The sequence below is a fragment of the Chelonoidis abingdonii genome, chromosome 3, assembly GCF_003597395.2.
Source record: "Chelonoidis abingdonii isolate Lonesome George chromosome 3, CheloAbing_2.0, whole genome shotgun sequence".
Classification (NCBI taxonomy): Eukaryota; Metazoa; Chordata; order Testudines; family Testudinidae; genus Chelonoidis; species Chelonoidis abingdonii.
Window position 1 is genome coordinate 115,162,896 of NC_133771.1, and position 25,263 is coordinate 115,188,158.

The 25,263-nt window shown below is 42.9% G+C and overlaps 1 protein-coding gene across 2 annotated transcripts in view; it reads left to right on the top strand.

Moving 5' to 3' along the window:
* Positions 1-25,263, top strand: part of GRM1 (glutamate metabotropic receptor 1) — a 291,902-nt gene that overhangs the window by 166,405 nt on the left and 100,234 nt on the right. For both annotated transcript variants that reach the window (XM_032794554.2, XM_032794533.2), the window contains exon 4: positions 17,783-18,018. In XM_032794554.2, the coding sequence (XP_032650445.1) occupies positions 17,783-18,018 (236 nt within the window). The remainder of the gene's footprint in view (positions 1-17,782; positions 18,019-25,263) is intronic.

Genomic DNA, 25,263 nt, shown 5'->3' on the forward strand with positions numbered 1-25,263 from the left:
TGGTGGCGGCAAGGGGCGGGTTGTGTGCATTTGTTTTAATTGGTGATATTTTCTAGACGTTAAACCAAGATGTTGTCATTTAAAGGTTTTCTTCCTATTTCTATGAGTTGAAATAAAGCTAGCTGCAGATAGTGAGAGATTAATTCTTTGTGTTTCAAATACTGTTGATTTTCCAGTGACAGTCCCCAAAACAGGTTATTTTGGAAAATTACAATTGGCAATATCTTCAGTTTGTCTGCATGTTTGTGTCTGGTTTTCCATTTTAGAGAGCAACCCTCAAATATGTAGGAAGTATCCTGATATCCCACATTCTTTCCCAACAGTCTTGTGTCCTATTGCCATGCAACTTTTTCATTCTGACTGATGAAAGTACTGCTGTTATATGGCCCAGTTCTGCAAACCTTTCCCACACTGAACAGTGTTTACTTACATGAGTAGTCCCACTGATTTCTGTACAACTGTTCAAATGAATAAGTGCTAGCACACAAGAATAAGAGGTTCAGAATCAGACCTATTTTACTGTGTAATAATTTTCCTCTGCAGCAGCACATATTAAAGATGAGGCACTAGCTCTCTGTGGGCTAGTTTGTGACTACCCTGAACACAGGGGAACAGTAGGGGAGTAAGGATTTACTCCTCTTCCAGCACTTTTGCACAGTCATGTTAGTACTCCCCACGTTGTAGCTCTGAGTGTTGGAGGGAAATGCACAGTTTGCATCCAGGAAGCAAGTAAAGTGGGAGGACAGGGGAGTAAGCAGAGCTGGCTGCAATCAGGGCCGGCGCTTCTATTTAGGCGGCCTAGGCAATTGCCTAGGGCACCAGGATTATTGGGGGATGGCATTTTGCTGTGGGGGGCGGGAGGCAGCTCTGGTTGACCTGCCGCAGTCGTGCCTGCGGATGGTCCACTGGTCCCGTGGCTCCAGTGGAGATGCCGCAGGCATTTTTGCGGATGGTCCGCTGCTCCTGTGGCTCCGGTGCACCTCCCGCAGGCACGACTGCGGCAGCTCCACCAGAGCCGCGGACCAGGGGACCCTCCACAGGCATGACTGTGGTAGGTCCACCGGAGCCACGGGACCAGCATGCCGTGTGCCTAGGGCACTAAAAATACTAGTGCTGGTCCTGGCTGCAATGCTTAATTTGTGCCAGGGCTGAGCCCCGGGTACTTCTAGGCTTTGGTGGTTCATAGCCCTGGCACCTCTGGGCTTGCTGCATCAGTTATGAATGGAAAAAAATGCTTGAGCCTGGCAGCTAATTGCTTCACAAATTGCTTGAGCCCCAACACCTCTTTTTTTGACAAATTAAGCATTGGCTGGCTGTCCATGCAGTATGAAGCAAGATGCAACCTAAAAAGGGCTGCAGCAAATTACCGCCACTCCTCCCCCCATGCACACCCCAGCAAAACCTGGGTGTCCTGGGAGGTGATGGGCCACTGACATGTCATATCTTCAGGGATTTCTCCTGAGGTAGTGCAACTACACGCTGCTTTTTACTCAGAGCTGGGCATAAAACACACAAATATTTGGCCCTATTCACCTCCATCAATATTTCTTCTTACATCTCTTCATAAAAGCAATTCCTCTATACCAAACTATTCAGAGCTTAATAGATTAGATCCAGATGCTTTTATGTTCATGTCTGCAACAATATATTTTTCTTTTTCTGAAAGATCGCTGTTTAAAGCCTCCTCATTTTTGCCTTAGCTGCCATGTTTTGTGATTCATAAATATATTGTGAATATGACAAATCTCAAAAATTGTGGGGTTTTACTAGATTTTAAATGGATTAATAAAAAAAATTGTATGTTGAATATGTTGCTGAATGTATAACAAATGGCTTTTTCCCCAATCTTTGAAGTTACCTTTTACTGACCTGAGTTTGAAATGCTTGTTTTCATATATTGGCAATAAAGGCAGAAATGCATTAGGTTTCTTTGAGATTGGACAGTGGGCCTCAGCTTTTTCCATACCATGAATCTATGTTATAACTGAAGAACATTTGGGGACTCCCCAGCTTACTTATAGTTTTGAAACTCCTTTGTTCTCTAACCATAAATCATTACTAAAATATCTGATCTATAATAGTAGAATGGTGGTGTAAGGTAGGGATTCTAAAACTTTTTCATAATGTGGACCATATCTTAAATGGTTGCATGGGCCAACTCCTCTTTCCATTCTCTCTGCAAATGTATTATATGCTTTTGCCTCAAGTTCAGCAGTTTTTTTTACATGGAAAGGTAATATTAGTTAGGTAATGCAATTTTAGCTGTTTTTCAATGTGATTTAATATCTGGAAATAGGAAGGAGAGATAGCTGGTTGCTCACATGGTGCTATTTGCAGACTGCCAGAAATGCTCCATAGACCACCAATGTATTACAGATTGAGAACTGATGGTGTGGCAAACTTGCCAATCACTTTCTTGTTCAAAACTTTTTGATTTTACATCTGGTGAAGTTAACTACTCAGGGTGGGATCCGCAAAGGGATTTAGGCACAGCAACGCTGAGTATCATGATGCCTAACTTTTAGGTGTCTAGAAAATCACCAGAATGACACAGTAATCCACAAAGCTGAGTCAGATACCTATACAACAAATGGGGAGAGAGAGGCACTTAAAAATGCAACCCACAAAAGCCAGCATGCTAGGCAGCAAGCCACCTAAGCCTAGCCAATAGGAGATGCTGACAACAAAAGCGCTTCTGAGATAGGCACTTCTCTGGTTAGCAACCCATGAATGGAAACCCGTCTCCTGGAGTCAGGTGGCTTAGGCACCTAGAGGCTTCCATTGTGAAAAATCAGTTAGGTGCCTGTCTCACTTCACACAAAACAGCCAGAGAAGGAGGGGTGGTGCCCACCTTATAACTTTTAGCCCTCTGGTTAGAGCAGATACCTGGAATGTGGGAGACCCAAGTTCACTTCCCCTTCTGCCAGAGGGAAGAAAGAATTTGAACAAGGGTCTCCCATCTCATAGAAGTGTTCTCGAACCACTGAGCTATGGGATATTCTGATATGGGGCTTCCCTCAGTTTCTCCTGTTGAAGCTGTTCCACTGTGGATAAATGATTGGAGCAGGGGGACTGGACCCTAGATCTCCCACCTCCCAGGCAGGTGCCCTAACCACCAGGCTACAGAGTCATTCATTCGTTTGCTCTCTTTCAGTGTCCCCCACCCCCAGTCCAATGATATTTAAATATTTATCCACAGTGGAACAGTCTTTGGACCAGAGAGAGAGAGACAGAATTCAAAGCCAGGGAAGATCATGGTGTAATACGCCCAGAGGAATGCAGTGAGTGTGCAATGTACCAGCTTGATCAAACACTGCTTCCTGAGGGCTAGATTGAGAACATCATACTCAGTGGGACAACTGGAGTGAGTAGCTGCTCATTAATATGAGCAAAAGGTAAACAATCTGGCTCTAGGTGGGAAGTTGCATTATGCTCTAATGTAAGCTTCTGAATGGTGTTCACGTGTACCCCACAGGCATCTAATCTCAACATGCTGAAACACTGGTAGCTGAAGTGAGATACGCATTCGAAAGAACTTATACATACTGAGAGGGCTGCAAGATTATCTCCATAATAACCAAAATAGTGTGCTTAGAATCACACTCTTGTATAAAAGAGAATTACTAATTACAAACTTGATAGAATTACCAACATAAATTGAAGAATTTGGGAAAGTTACTAGCTTTAATGTAAATGATGCTAAATCAGAAATTTTGGCCAATGATATTACATAGAACAGAAAAAATATATACAATCAGTTTGTGAATTTTAGTGAGTGTTTTGTTTGGCAGCTGGGGGGCGACTATTCTGTTGAGTCTTCAGGATGTCTGTGAAGTATAATTATCCTCCGATGATGTGACAACTTAATACAGAAATGGAATAAACTTTTAACATAGGGCCAAATTTTGCCGGGCTATTAACCAGGTGTGCAGTAGGGAGAGAAAGCATAAGCAGCCTTCTTTCTTGCATGATGTACAGGAGAAACACTTTCCATTCCAAGTGCAAGGCACATTTCTTTGACTTTGCTGCTTCAAACACTGCAAGACACAGGCTCCCCCACCAGGAAGAGGAATGGAGAAGGAGCCATACCTGACAGATGCTTGTCATTTTGTTTGTGCATCAGTGGGAGACACTCAGAAAGGCTGTAGTTATCACCAGGCTAAGAACCCAGCCAAAATAGAATGACTAGAATAGAATCCCAGCCCTGGTGCTTATGCACATGGTATCCAAAAAGGGATGGGGAGCAGGCAAGGCTATGGCTCAATCTCCTCATGATCTAGTGTTTACAGCTGGAGGACTGCATAGGGGAATAAGCTTCATACCTCCATCCTGCATGTAGCAGCAGATGTCCATCTTCTGTGCCCTATGGAGTTTCACTTAGTGGTTGGGAAGGTTGGCTATGGTCAGAATGAACTTTCTTTTTGTCCTTATCCAATTCCCACTCATGGCAATGGAAGGATTCCTATTAATTCAGGATGAGAGTGGATCAGACCCTAGAACAGATATTCTTTTTCATATTTTCCCTTTAGACTTGCCAAAAATTTTTTTGAAAGGCCTGCTAAATAAAATCTCCAAGTGTATCTGGGAAGGAAGAAAGGCCATGGTACATGTTAAATTCTTTATAAGTAGACTAACCCTTCCCAATATGAGTAAATATTGATAAGACAATCCATTTAGAGTACATATTAACTGTGAAAAGAATAAAAAGGAGAAATTATGGATGGCTCTGAAGGGTGGCATGCACAAAGTACTTAGGTGCCTAAACTCCAGATTTAGGTACATAAGTCTTGGGTATAGGCACCTACGTACCAGTTTTGGCTCCACTGCTATTCACAGAACTCCCAGTGCACCCAGTAGGTGCCTAAACTCACTTGGCACCTAAGTAGTCAGAGAAAGTTCCCTAGGAACCTATGTTTCTGCCTCGTGTATGTGCACTGCTGCCTCCTTCTAGGCATCTGGACATCAATCTCCATACCCAAGCCATGCAGCAAATCAGAAACCAGCTCATTGCATTCCTCAGAGCATATTATACCATGATCTACACTGGCTACCAATTATTTTGCAGTCAGAATTATTATTCTGAGTAATAATGGGGTGACAGCTGGCTCTGTGAGACCATTTTTCTCTTGCTATGGTTGTGACGAGTGGAGAAGCTTAAAGTACTGTGACAGCCCCCAGGCCTACAAGGGAGGAGGGTTGCTGGCAGGGTATTTTCTGAGAGAAATTCTCGACACTGGAACTTGCTGCGTCCCCATCTATTCCCTCCCTGGACTGGCATAGCACGAATTGACCTTCAGGCACATTTCGAGGTTCATCTCTTTTGTAAGCCTTTGTTGAGAATGTGGAATGATGGGGGAAAAGGTGGCTGGATGATAGTTATTATTGATATTTGGTGAGCTGGGCTTGGTTCAGATGGGCAACTTATCATAGTTAGAATTTTTACCCTTACCTTTGTCTAATTAAAATATTTGAACAAACATCTGCAGCTTTGGGAAAGGTGCTTTCAAAAAGTAATAAATACCAAAGAATAAAAAAAATTACTTTTGAAAGTTCTCTAGCAACAGTTGCTTTGGATTAGAAGTGACATTGAGTTGCAAGCTTGAGTGAATTATTCAAAATAAATAATTATTCAATTATTTTTTTCTTCCCAACCCCCACCCCCCTGTTCACTAACTGTCTATGAACAGATTGCCTAATTCTCAAGTGAATTCATTATTCAAATTATTCACCAGCTTCTTCCACAAATAATTCTCAGTCTGCAAATTGTTCACGATCTGTTCATTACAGATATAATGCAACGCGTGCTGTGTTGGTGGGTTACAGAAGTTTCCTGGTATTGCTTCTGCTTACTCACTGGATGGCTTCTGTAACCAACCAAAATAATGTAAATTGTGAGTTTTACAGTTGAACATACAATTTTAAATTAATTTTTGGTGAATATTTGTGCTAAAAAATCATTATTCACAAGTGTTCATTCAAATGCTCACAGGAAGCAAATAAACAAGGCTTGTGGACATGGCCAAACTGACCTTTTGTTTTGGAATTGTTTGTTTTGGAAACATTTTACATGGTTTGTTCAGCTTTGATTTATAATTCCACCAGAGCTGTTGTTCTATCACACTTTTCATAACATAATATAAAACATAACATAACACTACCTCTTGTGTTCTGTTTTATTTAAATTAACATGTTGAAGCCCATAGTACTCTGTAATTTGAATTGAACAGAGTGTTCTTAACTCCTTGGCCTGAACTACTGTTTGTTTTTTTTGTATGTTGTTAAATAGCAGTTGAATTCCACCCCAGAGGTGGCTACATTTATATAGCTAGTGAAGTAATTCCTGCACAGTGTGTGTGGAGGCTTAGTTTTCAAACTTGCTCGTGTAAATAGCTGGGTCAAAATCCTTGTGCATACATGTACCTAGACATAGAAGATGTGAAGAAATACCAATTTCTGCAAGTAAATGCAAAACTTATGATATCCTGTTTAGACATCCATGTTTGAAAATTGGTCTCTGTCTTCAAAAAGGAGATTTCTAAAACTCACCGTGAGTGTCAGTTCCAGGAAATTTTGTTAAATCTTATCTTATAAGAGGGGTGAGCTAGAGGCAGGGCCGGCTCTAAGCACCAGCATTCCAAGCTGGTGCTTGGGGCGGCATTCTGCAAGGGGTGGCAGTCCCTGTTGTTTTGCCCCCAAGCAGCGTGCAGAAATGCCGCCGTGGCAGCTGGGGCAGTCAGTGCGCCGTTAGGACGGCAGTGCGTTTTCGCGGTGAGGGCAATTCGGCGGCAGCTTCTATGTTTAGCTGTTCGGGGCAGCTTCAGCTAAACATAGAAGCTGCCGCCGAATTGCCGCAGCCACGGAAACACGCCTGCTGCCCTGAGGGCACACTGACTGCCCCCGCCGCGGCAATTCAGCACACTGCTTGGGGCAGTGAAAACTGTAGAGCTGGCCCTGGCTAGAGGATGACTCTCTCTTTCTGAGAATCACATTAGAAATACAAACATTAAAGGAAATTCTGGGCCCATCTGTGATAGTCAACATTTAGGAAAGCTCTAAAGGCTAGCTCCTCTGCCGCACTGAGCCCTGCACAACTTGGGAACAGAAGCGGTGGAAAAGTGAGTTCAAGCTATTTCCTTGATCCTGTGGGTCACTAGAAAACAAAATAACGAAAAGCACAGAACATACTGCATCAATCCTTTACAAAATGTAGCATACTCCCACCCAGGCAGTCAGCTAGCTCTGCTGATTGGCACATAGGAGATGGAGCCCTGTCTCCACTTACTTACTCCCTGTGCCTCTCGGCCCACTCCCTGATCACCTACTCTCAGTGGGAAGTCCTGAGGTGCATGGCTCTGTTCTCATCCCTTCATACCTGGATCCAAGATCTGGGTCAATCTTATGTGGAGGATGGAGGGACCTTATTTTCTCTTTTCCCTTGCATGGCCATGGAGAACCAACACAGTCTAGTCCCTTAGCTTTATATATTCATGGATGGAATTCTCAGCTGGGATGTCACTTGGTTTATCTTCCTAAAAATGTACTATATGTATGCTGTAAGCTCTTTGAGTTGCGGACTCTCTCTTTCTCTCTATATGTACATTGTCTAGTATAATCGGGCCACAATCACAGTTTAACTGTTACCCCCAGCATATAAACAACAATAAGTTCAACAAAGATTTCCCTGGAACTGATACAGTTAAAGAACATGAATGCCTTAAAACATCGAAATCTTATATCTGGGTGCGCAAATCGGTCCTTATGTATATTTATATGTCTGCCTGATAATCTGACTGTGCTAGGATTTGGCTTTCATATTTATTTGTCTGTCTGAAAATGGACCTTCTCCCTAACCCCCCTCCCCCCACACACAAATTTTGTTTAGAAAAGAAGTGACACATTCACAAAGCTTCATAATATTGTGCATTTCTAATATACAGAATTAGGATTCCATTCTCCCATCAAGCATCAGGGTAGGAAGCACGTATATACCTTTGAAAATCAGCTATTGCCCATGAGAATGTATGTGTGGTAGCTGATTTTCCAGGGTATGGAGAAGTGTGCACCTTTGAGAATGGTTAAAACCTCACTACATGAGTATAGCAGCCACACTTACAAAATACTGTTGATGCAAATAGTATCAAGAATCTTCGCAATAAAGACCCCCAAATAACATATTGATATGATAGACAGTTAACTCACATTATGTAAATAATATGCAAATATATGCACTGCATATGGTAAATAAAACCTTCCTAAACGCACATTTACAAAACAGACAATCCATCATGGTCCAGGAGAGTACCATCTGCATTTTTAAATGAGCATTCCAAAAACTCTGCAAAGTCAAATCAGTGTCATTTATTTTGTATGAAACACAGTGATCTACCATTTATCGTTCTACTGTAGATTCCTTTCACAGTACCATTCATTCAAAAGGATCTACTTAGTAACTATATATTGGGACAGCTTCACCAACTACTGAATTACTTGCTCTGGCATGAAACACAAGTAACTAGTTCCTGTATTACTGTGTGCTGCTAACAGTTAAGGACAGGAAGTGAAGAATGCTGTATATAATTGAAACTAAAGGGGAAATTTTAGGGTGGCAGAATCTTACCTGGATTGGAATTTTATCAGTATGCAAACTTTAACTCTGGCAGAAAGTGCCTTGAGATTTTTAATTACCTCAAGTTTTTTGTGTTGTTTTAATGTTGTTGGACCTCTACTTTACATCTTATTCAAAAGACAGCACCACCAGCAGCAAAAAGACAGCACCACCAGCAGCACGTTGCTTGATGCTGGGCCAGAGGGAGAAGTGTTACCTACTCAGTTATATGTACCACTTCAATCCAAATACTGATTGGGTTTGAACCTCCTTAATTTTTGAGACATGTCAAGATTACAGACTTAAGTGGGATGGGTGCAGTGTATGAATAATGTTTAGTGTCTAAAATAAGCTGACAATTGCACAGTTGGACACCAACTCTTTAATTGCTCTCATTGTGCATGGCCTTGGGTGAGGGGTTTTAGGACACCAGAGTGTCAATTTCCCACTTCCATGTAACTATTTTCTGGGAAGGTGGCTCTGTGGTCTTCTGTCTAATGCTTCTGCCTGAAACCCCCAGTGTACTGCTTCTTGATGCTTTTGGCAGTCAGGCAGCAGTCCCGTTATTCTTTTAGCCCGTCAGTTGGCAAATCATTATCCTACTTCTCTATTCTAATTTTTCTGGGGGTAGAAATCAGACAGTAAAGCAGTTCCCACCAAATCCAAGATTGTGGTATGACAATGTACAGCCTTTGAGCCTGATCCTGCCAGCACTTAGGCATGTGCTTCACTTTATGTACTTGAGTAATGCCACTGAGTTTAATGAAACGAATTACATGTAAAGTTAAACATGCGCCTAAGTGTTTGGAGATGCAGGGCCTTTATGTGTAACCTGTTGAATGACTGAAGAAGCAAGGGGATCTTCCATGTAAATGGAGGCTGTATTTTCAGGCTTGATCCAATGTGTATTTAATTTAATTGGAGTCTTTCAACTGACTTCAGTGGCTATTAAATTAGATCCTCAATGCATACACAGAAGAGGGAAAAAGTTACTTTGCCAATTCCTGGCTCCCAAATGCTTGACAACGTCTGCATTCTCTTAGCATAGTGTTTTGTATGGTGTGTATGCTATGTGAATATATAATATCCACATTCCTGCTTTTAGTAGAATTTATCCCTCTCTTTATTGTTGCCAGTGCTGCCTTTATCCTTGTTCAGAAATGAGCGAATGTTTTGCCTCTAGAATATACCAGACTGAGCAAAATGACAAGTACTTAAAAAATAATAATTAAAAAAAATCAGAGAGGATGCCCTGACCTCTCAATGACAGTTTTGTTTTCCTCTTATGGAATTTACTCTGGGCCAGATTCTGTCACCTTCAATCATGTAATCATGCTGAGTAGCGGCAGACTACGCTGGCTGCAGTGGAACTGCTTGTGAAATAAGACTACCTGAAGCATTTGCACTTGCTTGGTTAGCCTTGTAAACTAAGCTTGGGTTTGAAGTGCAACAAGTTGTGCCAAAATACCACAAAGAGGGTGTTACAGTAGTATTTCCACCTGCTGAGACAGGAATCTTTCTGAAGTTTTTATACTGAGCCAATATCTGAGTACCTGAGGAAGTACCAGAAGTCCATAAGAGATTCCATTTATTATGAGATATACAGACGGACATTAGACTCCAGAAGTTCAGTTAGTTTGAATAAGCACCCGGAATACTGGGCAATTATCTGACTTGAACACCGAATGGTTTAAGATTCACATGTCACTACTAGGATCTCTATTGCTTTGAAACACTTTTTCTGGCTAATGATTGGTAGCCTCCTGTCAGGAAATTTTCATGCAAGTTGACTTTCAGATTAAAATGTCAAAATATCCCTGGGTACAATTGTTTTCATTTAAAAACAAAAATAAATGAAAGTGAAAAGATAATCCCATGTTTAAATCATTTAGAAGTAAAACATAACTGGCAAAGCAGTGATGAGAAGGGTGTTCAAAAACATGCTTTGTGGCGGTGGAAGGCAAATACTTGGTTTGTATGAAAGTGCTTTGGTTGTATGGAAAGGAGAGAAAAGCAAGAATATATAATATGGATTTATAACAATATGTACCAAAAAAGCACTATTCTAGATTATAGGCACCTTTGCTAGAATTTAAAAATACAAAGCAAGACTCATTTCTTTAGCACACATAAAGGAGTTTTTTCCTAATCAGTTTCAACACTTAGCATCTTCTATTTTAGTATTGTGGGGAAAAAACACAAAAATTAAATTATCAATATAAATACTTTAACTGAAATACAAATATACAGTTAATTGGCTAATCCAAAAATATTTGACACAGCTGCCAATGGGCAAGTGTCCAATCCTGCAAACATGAAAGCATATGAATCAGCTCCCTTCTACAGCTTCAGTCCATGAAGTCAGTGGAGCTTTGTGTGAATGCAAGGATCCATCCATGCATATAAGGCTGTAGGACTGGAATCTGTCTCATTTACCTTATCTTTAAAATGGCGATATTAATACCTTCCTATGGAAAAGCACCATGTATCTTTCATGTATTCTTAATCAACCTCTTGTTTCTTTCTTTCTTTGCTTGGAAAAAGCATCTTGAATGTTAATGCACTGAGAACTGCACTGGGGAGTGAAGGAGAGCACAGCGTAAGCATTAAGGTCTTGAAGAGGATGAAAATAGAATGCTTGATTGCTGGTTGTCTCATCAATCTATACAAAAAGCAGCTGACAGCATGTTCTTGTTTGGAAAAAAATAGGAAACTGGAAATCCATTTTATTTCTTCGTACGTTGGAATCACAGGAATATCTGTGCCATGTTAAAGTCTGGGTTTCAAAAAAATACAACAGATTCAGGTGTTGCTATTTAAACTACAGTTCAGAAACTCCTAGTGTAACACACCACTGAGATAATAAATCTAAACAGAAAAAAACCTTCTGATTTTCTTTTCCCTAAATCAATCCATGTTGATAAGTAGTAACAGCTTAGAGAGAGGTAACTTAGGGGTATTTCCCATTTGATCTGATTTGGGCGGGGGGGGCATTTGCATTTAGCAGCATGAGGGTTTCAGCAACTAAATTGGGACAGAGATGAAGAGCATCTTGCAGAGAACTGGCAACCACTTTGATTGTGACAAACAACATGAAACAGTAATGAAAACGGTTGTCTCTTTTTTCTGACAGTGAGCAAACGCTGCTCCTAGTTCTACACCCACACGTCCCCTTCTAGCTGCTTTTCTGCATTCACACTTTAAAGGCCTCCATACAGCAGCAGCTGCCAGACTCATCTCAAGACTACTACATTGCACAATAAACACGATCTGATGGTCACTGTAATGGGCAATACAGTTAGTGGATATGTTGCCACCTTGTGGCATCCATAAGCAATGCCAATCTTTCATGTATGTATATAGTGTAGTTGTAGCCATGTCAGTCCCAGGATATCCAAGAGACAAGATGGGGTGAGCTAATATCTTTTATTAGACCATTTTCTGTTAGTGAGAGAGACAAGTTTCAAGCCACACAGAGCTCTTCTTCAGGTCTGGGAACCTTCATTGCACCTAACTTGTGGAAGGCCTTCATGATCCTATTTTTTTCACAATAAAAAATCACTTAGACTGGGATTTTCAAAGGGAGTTGGGCACCTAACTCCCTTAGGCTGCTTTGAAAATCGCAGCCTTAACATTTTTCCTTGAAAGGGGGCCCACTACTGCCTAGCTAAGAATGGATTAATTAGTGTTTTCTCTATTAGAGCTCCAACACTATGAAACACCCTGCTTTAGCCAACAACTCACTGACCTAATAGGATGTTCAGGACCCCCTTTGAAGCATGTCTATGTGTAATCTCTTGGCCCTGATTCTGCAGTCAGATCCACACACAGGCAAATACACAGAGCTCCATTAAGACCTTGCCTACACTTGCGGCAGCGTACAGGGTACGTGCACCTACCTGCTGCAGTGAAAGGCTCCAGCAGCGGGGAGCCGCTGGAGTCTCCATGGACTGCTTCCCCCCTGCCGGCTGCCAGAATCTTTTTTCCTGCAGTGAGGGAAGCCTGCAGGACACTACATGGCTAAACATAGTAGTGCAGACATGAGAGCCACTGCTTTAAGGTGTTGAGGGCTATGAAGGGTACATACCATAGGGTTCAGGTGTGTTTGGCCACTCTCCTCTACTCGACTGAGCCACGTCTTGCTGTCTACACCTTTATTTATACCCATGCTAACTGGGCATGCAGTGTCTCTATTGTACACGCCACCATAAATGTAGACCTATTCAAAGGTGCCCACATGGATTCAATAGCAGGATTGGGGTCTTAGCTTGTAGGTATACAGCTGTCCTCCCTGGGATGCAAACATCCCTGTCAAAGTGTTTCAGTTTGTGATCAACTTGCACACTCCATGTTCCTCCTTTCCTTAGCTCTTTCTGTGGTTAGTTAATAAAACATCTAAAGAGGTAGAGAAGTTAATGTTTGCCACTATAACATTGATCACACTGTGTGTTCTATCCCTTTCTCCTACCCTTTGTCTTATCTATTTAGATTATAACTCTTTGGGACAGGGGCCATCCGCTCCTCTTTGCTTGTTCAGTGCTTTGCACAATGGGGCCCTGAGCGTCAGTGGTCCCTAGGCACTTCTGTTAAAAATCTGATTAATAATAAAAAGATGAGTGTGTGTGTGTGGTGCCAGCATTCCTGTGCTCCACGTACATGATTACCTGGTGCCCGTGATGTCTGTGGTCCAGAATCATTAGAAGCGTTGCTCCTTTACAGTGGTCTCTAGTGTCGAACATAAACTGTAGGATGGCAGAGACCATAATACAATAACCCTTCCCACCCTGACTGCTTTTCTTGCAGTTTGACCACATGTTAAAAGTGAAATGCTAGGACACTAGCACAGGGTTGGGAGGAGAACATGGGGGAGGTTTTTACCGGGGCCCCTCTTCCACCACCCTCCCTTTTTCAAAATGAAAAACTAGGACATATTAGAAAAATGGGAAGGATGGGGAGAAAAAAATATTTTCCCGTCTGTTCTTCCTGTACAATTTTTTTTCAAGTATTGCTTCTTCTCCATCCACCTAACCCTCCCAACTTTCTCTTACCTTCCTATACATCCTTACTGTCTTCCATTCATAGCCTTCACCCATACTCAACCCTTTCAAATACCTCACCTCCATCCAGGCTCAGAGTTTCCTAGACTTCCTCCAACCCCACACCTTCTTGCCAGAAATTTCCTCCTACCTGACACATAGGCGCCGCTCTAGGGGTGCTCTGGGGCTGGAGCACGTGTGGGGAAAAATTGGTGGGTGCTCTGCACCCACCGCAGCTCCCTGTCCTATACCCCCATCCCAGCTCACCTCTGCTTTGCTGCCTCCCCTGAGCATGCAACAATTCCACTTCTTCCTCCTCCCTCACAGCACTTCCTGTGTAAAACAGCTGATTCATACCAGCAAGCACTGGGAGGCAGGGATGCCCGGGGGGGGAGGTAAGTGGGGCAATTTGCCCCAGGCCCTGCAGGGGCCTCCAAGAGAGTTTTTCAGGGCCCCTGCAGCGGGGTCCTTCACTCGCTCCGAGGGCCCCAGAAAACTCTCACAGGGCCCAGGCCCGGGCCGCTGGAGCTTCTTCCGTTCCGGGTCTTCGGTGGCAGTTCGGCGGTGGGGGGTCCTTCTGCCCCGGGACCCACTGCCAAAGTGCCCCGAAGACCCACAGTGGGGGGTCCTTCCGCTCCGGGACCTACGCCAAAGTGCCCTGAAGACCCACAGTGGGGAGTCCTTCTGCCCCAGGACCCACCACCGAAGACCCCAGGCCTGCTGAATCCTCTGGGTGGCCCTGTTGGGAGGGACGGGGGAGCAGGGGGAATGCAACACACACGGGGAAGAGGCGAGGTTGGGGCGGGGATTTGGGGAAGGGGTCCAATAGGGGCACGAAGTGGGTGGAGTTGGGATGGGGGTGGGGCAGGAGGAGGCGTGGTGGGGCTGGGGGCAACCACCCACGGGCACCTGGAAAAGTTGGCACCTATGACCTGACACCCCTAGGCTCAGAACTCTGGTCTCCAGGCTAAGAACACCACTCCTTCTCTTGCTTTGCCATCCCACACTTCAGAGCCCTCACCTTGGCTCCAAAATCACCTGAGTCTCCTCTCATCCAGCCTGCTCCAAGCCCCTCCTGCACTTACCAGATCTAGCAAGCCTCAAAATCCCCACCCAAACCCACAGGCTCAGAGCTTTCTCCCTACTCGTAGAGACCCCAGCTTCACTTCAGAACCTCCTCTTCCTGCCACTAGAAACATCCTTTGGAGGCTCAGAACCATTCTCTCCCTTCTTAAGACTGCCCCTCCCCCAACCACATTCTCTTACACATCTTGTGATGAGCCCGGAGAAGGGTGAGCATTGGCATTCAACAATAAAGAGGGACTGGCAGCAGGGAGCCCCCTACTGATCTGGACTAGCCCTGCAGAGTCCCATGTTCCATACTCAGCACCTGCTGTTACTGCTATTTGCAGGAACTCCAGGTGGCAATAGAACAAGCTTTAGCTTTGCCACAATTCCCCATAAAGCTGGCCTTACCATGAAGCGAACTGAGGCGGCTGCCTCAGGTGCCAGACTGTGTGCGGGGGAAGGGGGCACCACTAAGACCCAGAGTGTAGAAAATTGTGTCTGCTGCTGGTGCATATGTATTCTCTCTGCTCTACATGCACAGAGATGGTGGAGTGCTGTGCTGGAGGAAGGGGGCACAAGAGACGTGGCAGGCAGGCAGGAGAAAATGTGAGATGGAATAACAGAAAGTAGCAGGAGCTGCAAGGAGAGAGAGGAGGAGAAGCCTCTTATGTACCTCTCTAGCACCCCCAGGAGCCTGGACTGATTAACACCAGCTTCTCAGGGAGCTTCCGGTTTCCTGCTGCTTCCCTGAACCCACTTGAGAACAGGCAGTCAACTGAAGTAGTAGGAGCCAGTTAGGCTCTTAAGATGCTGATATCTTCCCTCTTTCAGGCCCTGCTACCAGCATGCTCATTTGTTCCCTTCAACTGAGTGTTGAGAGCCCCTATAGCTGGCACAGAACAGCAGTCATGAGTGAAGGCTCACTGACATTACTGAAAGCAGGATTGGGCTCCCAGATTATCAAAAGAATGGTTGCTAACAAAGCTTTGCTTGATTACAGCATATTCCTTCAAATTTAGCTGACATCTGGTTTCAGGTAGATTTAAATACATGAGGAATTTGAGGAGTAACAAGTCTTTGCTGGGCTAGAAGACACCACAGAAACATTAGACAGTCAACATTTCAAATCAAGGTAGCTCTTCCATCACCTATAACTCAAAGAATTTGACACGCTGTTCTTTGCTTTCAGAGTGGAAGTGGCAACATTTTCCAAGCCAAAGTTATATATAAATCTTTGTAAAGTGACTTGATTTAATAAATCCTTTTGGCTCAGTAATTATCCTATTTGACTCTACGGTTTGTTGAAAACCACAAATGTTGTGACACATAGTGAAGTAATTGTGCAACTAGGATGTAATTACTTATGCTGCAGGAGTGACTTTTTGTTTGTTTTCCAACTTAAAAGAAACAAACTTTGGACCTCTCACTGTTTTTATAGGGCTAGATTGATATTTGTGCTATATGGACTATTAAAAACCTCCCCCCTACTCCCTTACACCTGTGCATGTGTTACTCAGTCATAGGATATAGGTGCTGAGCAGTAAGTGAGCACTGTGCCAGGGCTTTGGAGCTGTGCTCCGGCTCCACTCCAGCTCCAGGCAAAAATCTGCAGCTCCCCTGCTCCAGAGCTGCTCCGTGCTCTGCTCCAAAGCCCTGCACTGTGCACCCAATTATTCCCCCAAGCAAATGACTAAGCGGGGGGGGGGGGGAATAGGAAGAGTCCTGGTTTCCTCCCCTCTCAAGAACTGCACAGCTGACCTATTGTAGGGGGTATCATAGAGATGTATGGGACCACAGAAAGAGGTACTCCTGCCTTAAAATGTGTAGTATCTCTGGTCAATCTAATGTGTATCCTTGCTCAGGGCTCTGCATAAGGTACAGTCTACTCCTTAGAATGGAGCCCATGTAAATGTATCTGTTGGGAGTTCTGCATAATCAGTGCAGATTCAGACTGGAAGGAGCCTATATTTTGGTGGCTATAATCCAGATGTTCTTTTCTTAGTGGTCAGTCACATTGATTTTGTTGATCTTGCTGCTGTTGCTGAAGCAAACAGATTAAATTCTTTCAGTGGCAGAGTGCTACTGTTGTCATTCCAGATGGATGCAGCTAGTTCTTTAGATGTCAAAATAATCTATTTCTCTGGAGACATGACCATGCACATTAAAATTAAAGTGGGCTGACTTACATTTGCACTTAAATTAAACCTAAGTACCCGTGTTCTAAGGGGAGTCAAAGAAGAATGGGAGGATGCAGCTAAATCAGTGAACTTGGAGTTAGTGAACTAACGTAAAAATCAGATGCTAAGCCAAGTGACCTCATTCGAAACCATTAAATTGACTTTTCATCAAGTAATATGGTCAGGGAAATATTTTTTTTCTCAAGGTTTTAGGATTGTCTTTATTTTTAGCACTGTCAGTTTGGATTGACAGTAAAAATAAATAAAACCCATTTGTTTGTAAGAAAAACATGTTTTCATACATTTCCAGAAGGAGCAAAAACAGTGTGTGGCTTTCTTTTCAATTGATTCAGTTTTCCTATGCATTCTTCTTCCCCCTCTCTCTTCCACCCTGACGCATTTCTCAGTTTATGTTTGATTTGAATTACTGCTAGCTTCCAGAGCCATGATTGCTGAGATCACAGCTATGTCGTGCTAAAATCCCAGGGTTTTGAAAAATCATTATTATTCCATTGAGTTTAGACCCTTACAGGATAGAATGAGCAATACAGTATTCTCTCAATCACAAAAAATATAGCATCCCACATCCAAAGCATACCTAGACTATTTCAAGTGGGACAAAGAAATCAGTTTGAAGATAAGTATCTCCCTTTAATTCCAAATGAGTTAATCAGCCCTCAGTCTGACAATAGTTAGACATTGCTAACCAGAGCAGTCACCTTAATTTTTCCAATTAGCTTTTCACTGCTATGCCTACATTTTTGACTCACTTGGAATGGGCTGTAGATATCTCCTTGACAGTATCTTTTCAAGGGGTGTCAGCTTGGTTTTGTCTAGGTGCTCTTTCACACCAGATTCCTGTATTTCTGTAATAATTTTTCCTTCCTTCTTTTCAGTGATGGCTGGGCAGACAGAGATGAAGTAATTGAAGGTTATGAACCTGAAGCAAATGGAGGTATCACTATCAAACTGCAGTCCCCAGAGGTCTTGTCATTTGATGACTATTTTTTGAAGTTACGTTTGGACACCAACACCCGAAATCCCTGGTTTCCCGAATTCTGGCAGCACAGATTCCAGTGTCGTCTTCCAGGACACCCTCTCGAGAACCCCAACTTTCAAAAGAACTGCACCGGTAAAGAATTAAATATTTTTTTCATCTGGATCTATTTGGTTTGAGAAACCCATCTCTCCCTGATTTCTTAATGTGAAGTTAGTGTTGGTGAAAAATGCTCAGCTCTGAGCTATGAGACCAAAACTCGCACTAACAGATGTGCCATTTGCATTGGCTACGTAAGCTCTCCTACTGCCCTGTCAGTGTAACCCTGTCCTCTTGCAAACGCACCTGTTTCTTCTGCATCCAACAAGGATGCGATTAATGTCAAATGTGATGGAGTTCATGATATGAATATCTGTCCAGTACCAAATCATTTTGCATAGGCAACTGAATAGACACTGTATGCATATAGTTGTAGCTATGTTGGTCCTAGGATATTAGAGAGACAAGGTGGGTGAGGTAATATCTTGTACCGGACCAACTTCTGTTGGTGAGAGACACAAGCTTTGAAACCACACAGAGCTCTTCTTCTGGTCTGGAAAGGAACTCCCAGCATCACAGCAAAATGCAGGATGGAACAGATTGTTTAACGTAAGTAGTTAGCACATATTATAAGGGACCATTCACAGGGCGAGTGCAAAGCTGTTTCATGCCCTAGGTTTCACTCCACTTCTCCTGCCTCCCAGGCCTGCGGTGCCAATCAGCTGTTTGGCGCCGCAAGCCTGGGAGGGAAAGAAGCAGAGCAGGGCAGCGTGCTCAGGGGACGAGGCAGAGCAGAGGTGATCTGGGGAGGGGAGCGGTTCCCCTGTGTGCCACGCCCCCCCCATTTGCTGCAGGCAGTCCTCCCCGCGCCCCTCTGTCCCAGATCCCTCCCCCTAAATGCCGACAATGGCTGGGGCAACTGAAGATCCAGCCACCAAAGGACCCAAAATGCTGTCCCCCAAATGCTAGAGCCCTAGGCGACTACCAGGTCACCTAATGGGTTGCACTGGCCCTGTCCATTCAAGGTAGAGTAACCTGTTAACACCTGTGCAGTCTTAGGACAAAAAGGTGGAGTTAGTGGTTACAGATTGTTGCAATAAGCCATAAATCCAGGATCTCTGTTCACTCCTTGATTTTTGGTATCTAGCAGAGTAATGAATTTGAGCTCCAAGGCTCATCTTTTGAAAGTGTTGTGCGAGTTTCCTTTCAGGTTGAGGACCGATAGGTCAGATACAGAATGATCGCTTTGTAAAGAGTGTTCATCCACAAGTAATAGGATGTTTTTGTTTTTTATCATTTTCCTGTGTGATTTCATTTGAGAGCATCGTGATTGTCTGGTTTCACCCACATGATGGTTGTTGGGGCATTTAGTACGCTGGATGAGGTACACTACATGTTGTGCTAGGCATGTGTAGCATCCATGGATCTTGAAAGGAGGTATTGATCATTGTAGCAGTGGAGATATGTCTGTGGGTTTTGCATCTGTTTTTCTGGCAGAGTCTGGTGCTACTTTTAGTTGGTGTGTCCTGGTCTGTGGGGAGCTTGGATAGGTTGGGGCATTGTTTGCTGGCCAGAGTCGCGGTTTAGGAAAGATATTTTTTTCCTGAAGGAGTCCCTAGCAAGTATGGGCTGTAGTTGTTTGATGATGCCCCATATAGGTTTCAGTGTGGGGTGGTAGGTGACAACTAGGGGTATGCAGTCAGGGGCAGTTTCATTACTGTATTGAAGCGGGTTCTTTTGGGGGGGTATTTGGGTGGCTTGTTCCATGATGCCAGCTACTTCTCCGGTGGAGTGTCCTTGTTTGGTGAAGGCGGTTTTAAGTGTACTAAGGTCTATATTCTAGACTTTCTCCTTGGAGCATATTCTGTGGTATCTGGATGCCTGGCTGTAGATAACAGATTTCTTGCTATACCTGAGATGGTTACTGGATGGAGCTATTAAGGTAGGTGCAGTTTTCTGGTATATGGTTGTCTGTATGGTTCCATTTTTGAAGCTGACGTTGGTGTCCAGAAAGTTGATCCAAGTGTGGGAGTGTTCCAGAGAGAGTTATGTGGCTGAAACCAGACAATCACCATGCTCTTGAATGAACTCTCACAGGAAAACTATAGAAGACTAAAACACTCTATCACTTGTGGGGGAAACACTTTTCACAAAATGATCACTCTATATCAATCCTGAAAGGAAATTTGCACAACACTTTCAAAAGACAAGCCATTACTCTGCTAGTCACTAAAAATCATGGAGTGAACAGAGGATTTATGGCTTATTACAATAATCTGTAACCCATTAACCCCCTCTTTTTGCCGTGTGACTGCTGATATGTTAATGGGCCACTCTACCTTGAATGGATTCTTACAATATGTGCTAACTACTTATGTTAAACAATCTGTTCCAGCTTCCATTTGCTGAGATGCTGGGAGTACCTTTCCCTTTGTGTGCCTGGGCAGCTTGTCTCTCTTACCAACAGAAGCTGGTCCAATAAAACCTTGTCTCTCATTGTATGGTAATGACCTTAGACTTTCAACTCCAGGCCTGGCCTGCATTTGAACTGCTGAGATTGATCTTGTCATTTCTAAAACATTTCCATGGCTACCTACGCATCCCTGCCCTTTGTTTAATAGAATAAGTAAATACAAACACAGTTTAATCAAATGTTAAAATAATGACATATTTTATAATTGAAAAATCCTTTCACATGAATTCAAGCTTCTTTCTCTTATCTTAGTTTTGTGCAATATTGCTAATCTTATTCTATACGTAGGGTTTCCTTCAACTATCATTTCACTGTATATATCCAGCTTTCTGTTAGTGCTACGCTGTGTTACTGAAATGAATTTCAAAGTGTCAGCAAAGTTTGCAATTTATTGGCTCTATTATTTCTATGCATATAGGGTAAAACTTGTTGAAGACACACTTTGTCATTTACAGCCTTTAACTAAGGTATGCATTATCTGAGAAGCCTTTAACTTTAAATAACTAAGACTTCACTGGGTAAATTATTATTCATTATTTTTATTATCATAGTGTCTAGGCACCTCAGTCATGGACCAGGCCTCCATTGTGCTAGCACAGAACAAAAAGTCTCTGCCCCAAAGATCTTCCAGTCTAAGTATAAGACAAAAGACAACAGATGGATAAAGACAGACAGGAAAGCACAAGGAAACAGTGGCACAGTATTTGTAGCATGACCGGCAGTGGTAAAATAACATACTTGTATAAGAATTATTTGTTAATTATTGTGTGAAACCAGTGTTTCCAAAAGTTCTCCAACTCAGTTTGACAGTTGGTTGTGGCTACTTTCTTCCCAAAGATAGCTAGATGGTAACTTTATTTAATCAAAGGTTTTATTATAGGTGGTGAGACAGGACAGTTGTTGTCTTGTTTTATTGCCAGTAAAGCTGCAGGATATCTTTAGGTTTTAAAAAAAGACAGAGATTTAATCGAGTGTTTATCTATGATAAATCATAAATGTAACTAGTGGAAGAAGCCATTGATTGCCAGATAACAGTCTCAGCTGTTGGTCTTTTATTAAGCGTTTCTGGATCTGGAAGAAAGCAGCTGCAAATTTCTGCCAACTCATATGTGCCAAAATAATTTCTTGTTGGACCTCAAAGATACAATCTCACAAAATAAATTTTAAGACACACAAGATATTCCTTTGATAAATAAAACACTCATCAAATAAAGCATATGCAGCTATTACATTTGTAAGCAGCATAGACATGCAGATATATTAATATTATATCATGGAAAAGCAAGTAGTATAGCTGGGTTCAGGGTCAATTTTTGTATTTATAACTTCCATGATGGGTTTTAACACTTCAAATATCAATGTATGGACTAAAATAACGTGCCCTATCTGGGTAGCTCTACCACATTCAGCCTCCCCAGTTACAGAATTGAACCACCAGAGCCATAATCTGTGCTCTGACATTCAGTAGGCCTATACCTGACCATACCTCAGTCTGAATTCAGAGAATGCTTTGAAATCCTATAAATCCAATGACTGAGAAAAGAAGTGCACACAAATAAAATGTATTGATATCGGCAGGCCATGCAACAGAGTAATCAGCCTAGTTTATCCCCTTTCACTAAATCAGTAAGGAACCAGGTGAAATAATCTAGGTCACTGATCTGGAGAGAAGGCTGATACAAGTGCCTTTACTCAGACTCTTACTTAGTGAGTTTTTCTTCCATTGGATTGTGTTTTCCCCTTTTTATATGACTCTTCTCTAATCTGATACTGAGATTGCCAGTTTTCAAGTTGTCGTTAGCCCTTCAATCTAGGAGCAAAGGATGTCTGTAAGTTGCTACCACAACAACAACAAAAAAGACCAAATCTAGCTTCAGAACAGAGAGCCCTTTATGCACATAACATGTATCAGAAGGGTTTACTGAACAAGGACCACCTCAGCACACACCCTACACCAGGACTTGTGAAAGGGAATAAGGCTGTACTACACAGTTTCTGCACTCCTGTAACCAGGTAAGGGGCTTTCACAGCATGTTTACATGCTGTAGCACCATACGGGGATCACAGTGGAAGAGAAAATCCACCTCGAAGTATTCGGATACTTTCAAGCCATTAGCACCTCTAGCTGCTAGGCACCTGGGTCCAGCTCTGCCTGTGGAACCTGTGGTAGTTCCTGTTGGTGCCAGGGACATTTGGGAAGCTTGGAGCCAGCAGGGAGGGATAAGGTGGGGAGAGGGAGAATCCTTGTCCTGTTCTGCCCAGTGGGTTCTCTGGCCAGAACCTGCAGCAGGCTCCTCTCAACACCAGGGACTGGCAGAAGCCTTGAGTGAATGGTGAGGGATAAGGATTTTAGGTAGAGAAAGAAGGGAGGGGGAAGCAGGGCTGGATGTGGGGCACAGAGGGAGGGGAAGAGGAGCAGGGCTGGATGTCATGTAGCAGATCTATTAAATTGTGGGCTACATCTAGCTCTGTCAAAAAATGGCTATGAGGGTGGGTTGTGCCTCCACCTGGCCAGCTTGCCCTCTTATATTTGAAGTGGCTCTAGCCATTCCCTCCAGCATGACATTTTCTGGGTCAGACTGCTCAGGCAGTGGCTTCCAACTGGCCATCTTGTCCACTCAGTGCTGAAGCAGCTCCAGCTGCCCCTACACCCTTGCAAGTGAAGGGTGTCTCCAATACCAGCTGCCTGGTAACTCTACTGGCCTGTGCCATCGGTCCCTGGTAGTTGATCAATCTCATAAAGACAAAGCGCAAAATCAACCCTGCCAGGAATCAAACCTGTGGTTTCAGGAGGTCTGCGTTACAGGCAGGGCATGGATAGACAGGCCAAGTGCGTAAAGCCGCATGCAGCCCTACTGTATAGGGCTAGAGCCAATGGGCAGAGCTGGGGTCAGAAGTCAGGAACGAAAGCAACAGAGGAAGGTCTATCATAGAAACCACCTGGGGATCCGCCTAATTGCACAGACAACATCTTGGTGCCCTCTCCATTGCCTAAGTAGTGCTTTTGGATCTCTCAGGGACCCAGGAGCACAGCCAACCAGGCCCTCTGTGGGCATCCTAGCCTATGCTGCTTGGCCTTACAAGGCTCACAGCTCATAAATCAGTGATCTGCCAGAGCTGTTGGGTGACAGTATGGATGCAGCAGACCCTCAGGGACTGGCAGTCCTAGGTTCTAGAGCTGTGACTCCTCTCAGCCTAGTTATTCCAGACCTAAGGTTTCACCCGCTGTAGTATTATCATCTGTGAAATAAGGTGGAACAAATGCTATAATATTGTTTTTCCTTTGTGCTGGGAGTGAGGCACTCCAATATAAATGTTTCTTAGACTTTGGGAAGTAAATGTCAGTGATATCTGAGGAACTCTACATACTTAATTACACTTCAGAGAGCTGAATACTTGATTTGCTAATTTCCAGCAATCCATTCAAGCAGAAAGAGCTTACGTAAGGATATTCTGCAGAGATGAAGGTGTTTCTGCTTGTGGATAGAATATATATTACTCAGCAGGCTGAGGGTAATTAACAAAAGATTTTTTTTTAAGTTGGATCTCTTTTAAATATCGAGGGAACAGGTGAGGAGAAGGAGGTTGGGTTTTTTAAATGCCTGTTAAATGGCGAGAATAATAGTAATAGTGGCAATGGGAAACAAACTGTAGTGAAGGTAATTATGTATCTTTTCTTGGTCTTATGATTTATAACATAATTAAACCAATATTAGCCTATATTAAATGTAATTGTATTTCTTTCCTGACTGTTCTTCAGGCTTTTACAGAATAAAAAAAATCTACTATGGAAAAAGACCAATTAGGCAATCGAGTCCTTCCCTTGCCGATATCAGATTGTTCTCTGCTTTGTCCAATCTTTAAATGAGGCTTCCATCATTTTCTTCTTTAGGCCTTGGGATTGCCTGACCACACATTGATAATTATGAACTAATATTCAAATGTTTTGTGATATAAACCAATGGATTGAGATAAGACTATTTAATTACTTGCACTCAGGATCCAGAAGCAAGATTGAAACGCAGATCTCCAGAGAGGCTAGGCTAATGAAATAACTTATTTTACTGTTCTCTTTCTATTCTATTTCCCACTGCTGTGATGACCTTCATTAAGCATCTGAAGTATTGCATTTTGTTAAGTATTTAAAATATAACACAACCAGACCATTTTTGACTTGTGTGTTCAACCCAGCAATCTCATATTGCATGATCACTGTGTAACCTTCATTACCATTGATACTGAGACCAACGTTTTCCAGCATGGATGTCTAAAATTAGGTTCCTAAATCCATGTGTAGGGACCTAAATAAAAGTGGCCTGATTTTCAGAGTTGCTGAATCTCCCAGAACTCCCACTGAGGTCAATGGGATCTGCAGCAGTTTACTTATTAATCAAGCCACTTAATTAGCTACCTAAATATGGATTTGGGTTCCTAATTTAGTCACTCAAGTTTGAAAATGTTGCCCTATGTTTTGAAAGCTACAGTATGGTTACAGAACTGTGAGTCCTCTCCCCCTTCAAATAAAGCCTCAAATGTAATGTGAAAAACATGACATTAGTTTAATCAGTTCTAATTCAGTCTGTTTCTGGTTGATTTGTATATTATCACTGTGTTCTGTAGTAACACTTCTATCTGTGTCTGGTATATAGGTTAATTTGTTACTAATGTATAGTCATAATTAAAGCTGGGCAGATAGCGTAAAAATTGGCAGGCATTTATTTTATTTTTAAATTATTTCACTTTAACTAGTGTGACAAAGTTCCTCCTCTACCTTGGTGGGTCCTGTGCTTATTGGCGGATTTGTTCACCTCAGTGATCTTCCCCTCTTGTGGAACCCACAGTCTGGGTCAGCTCCTCCTGTGTCTGAT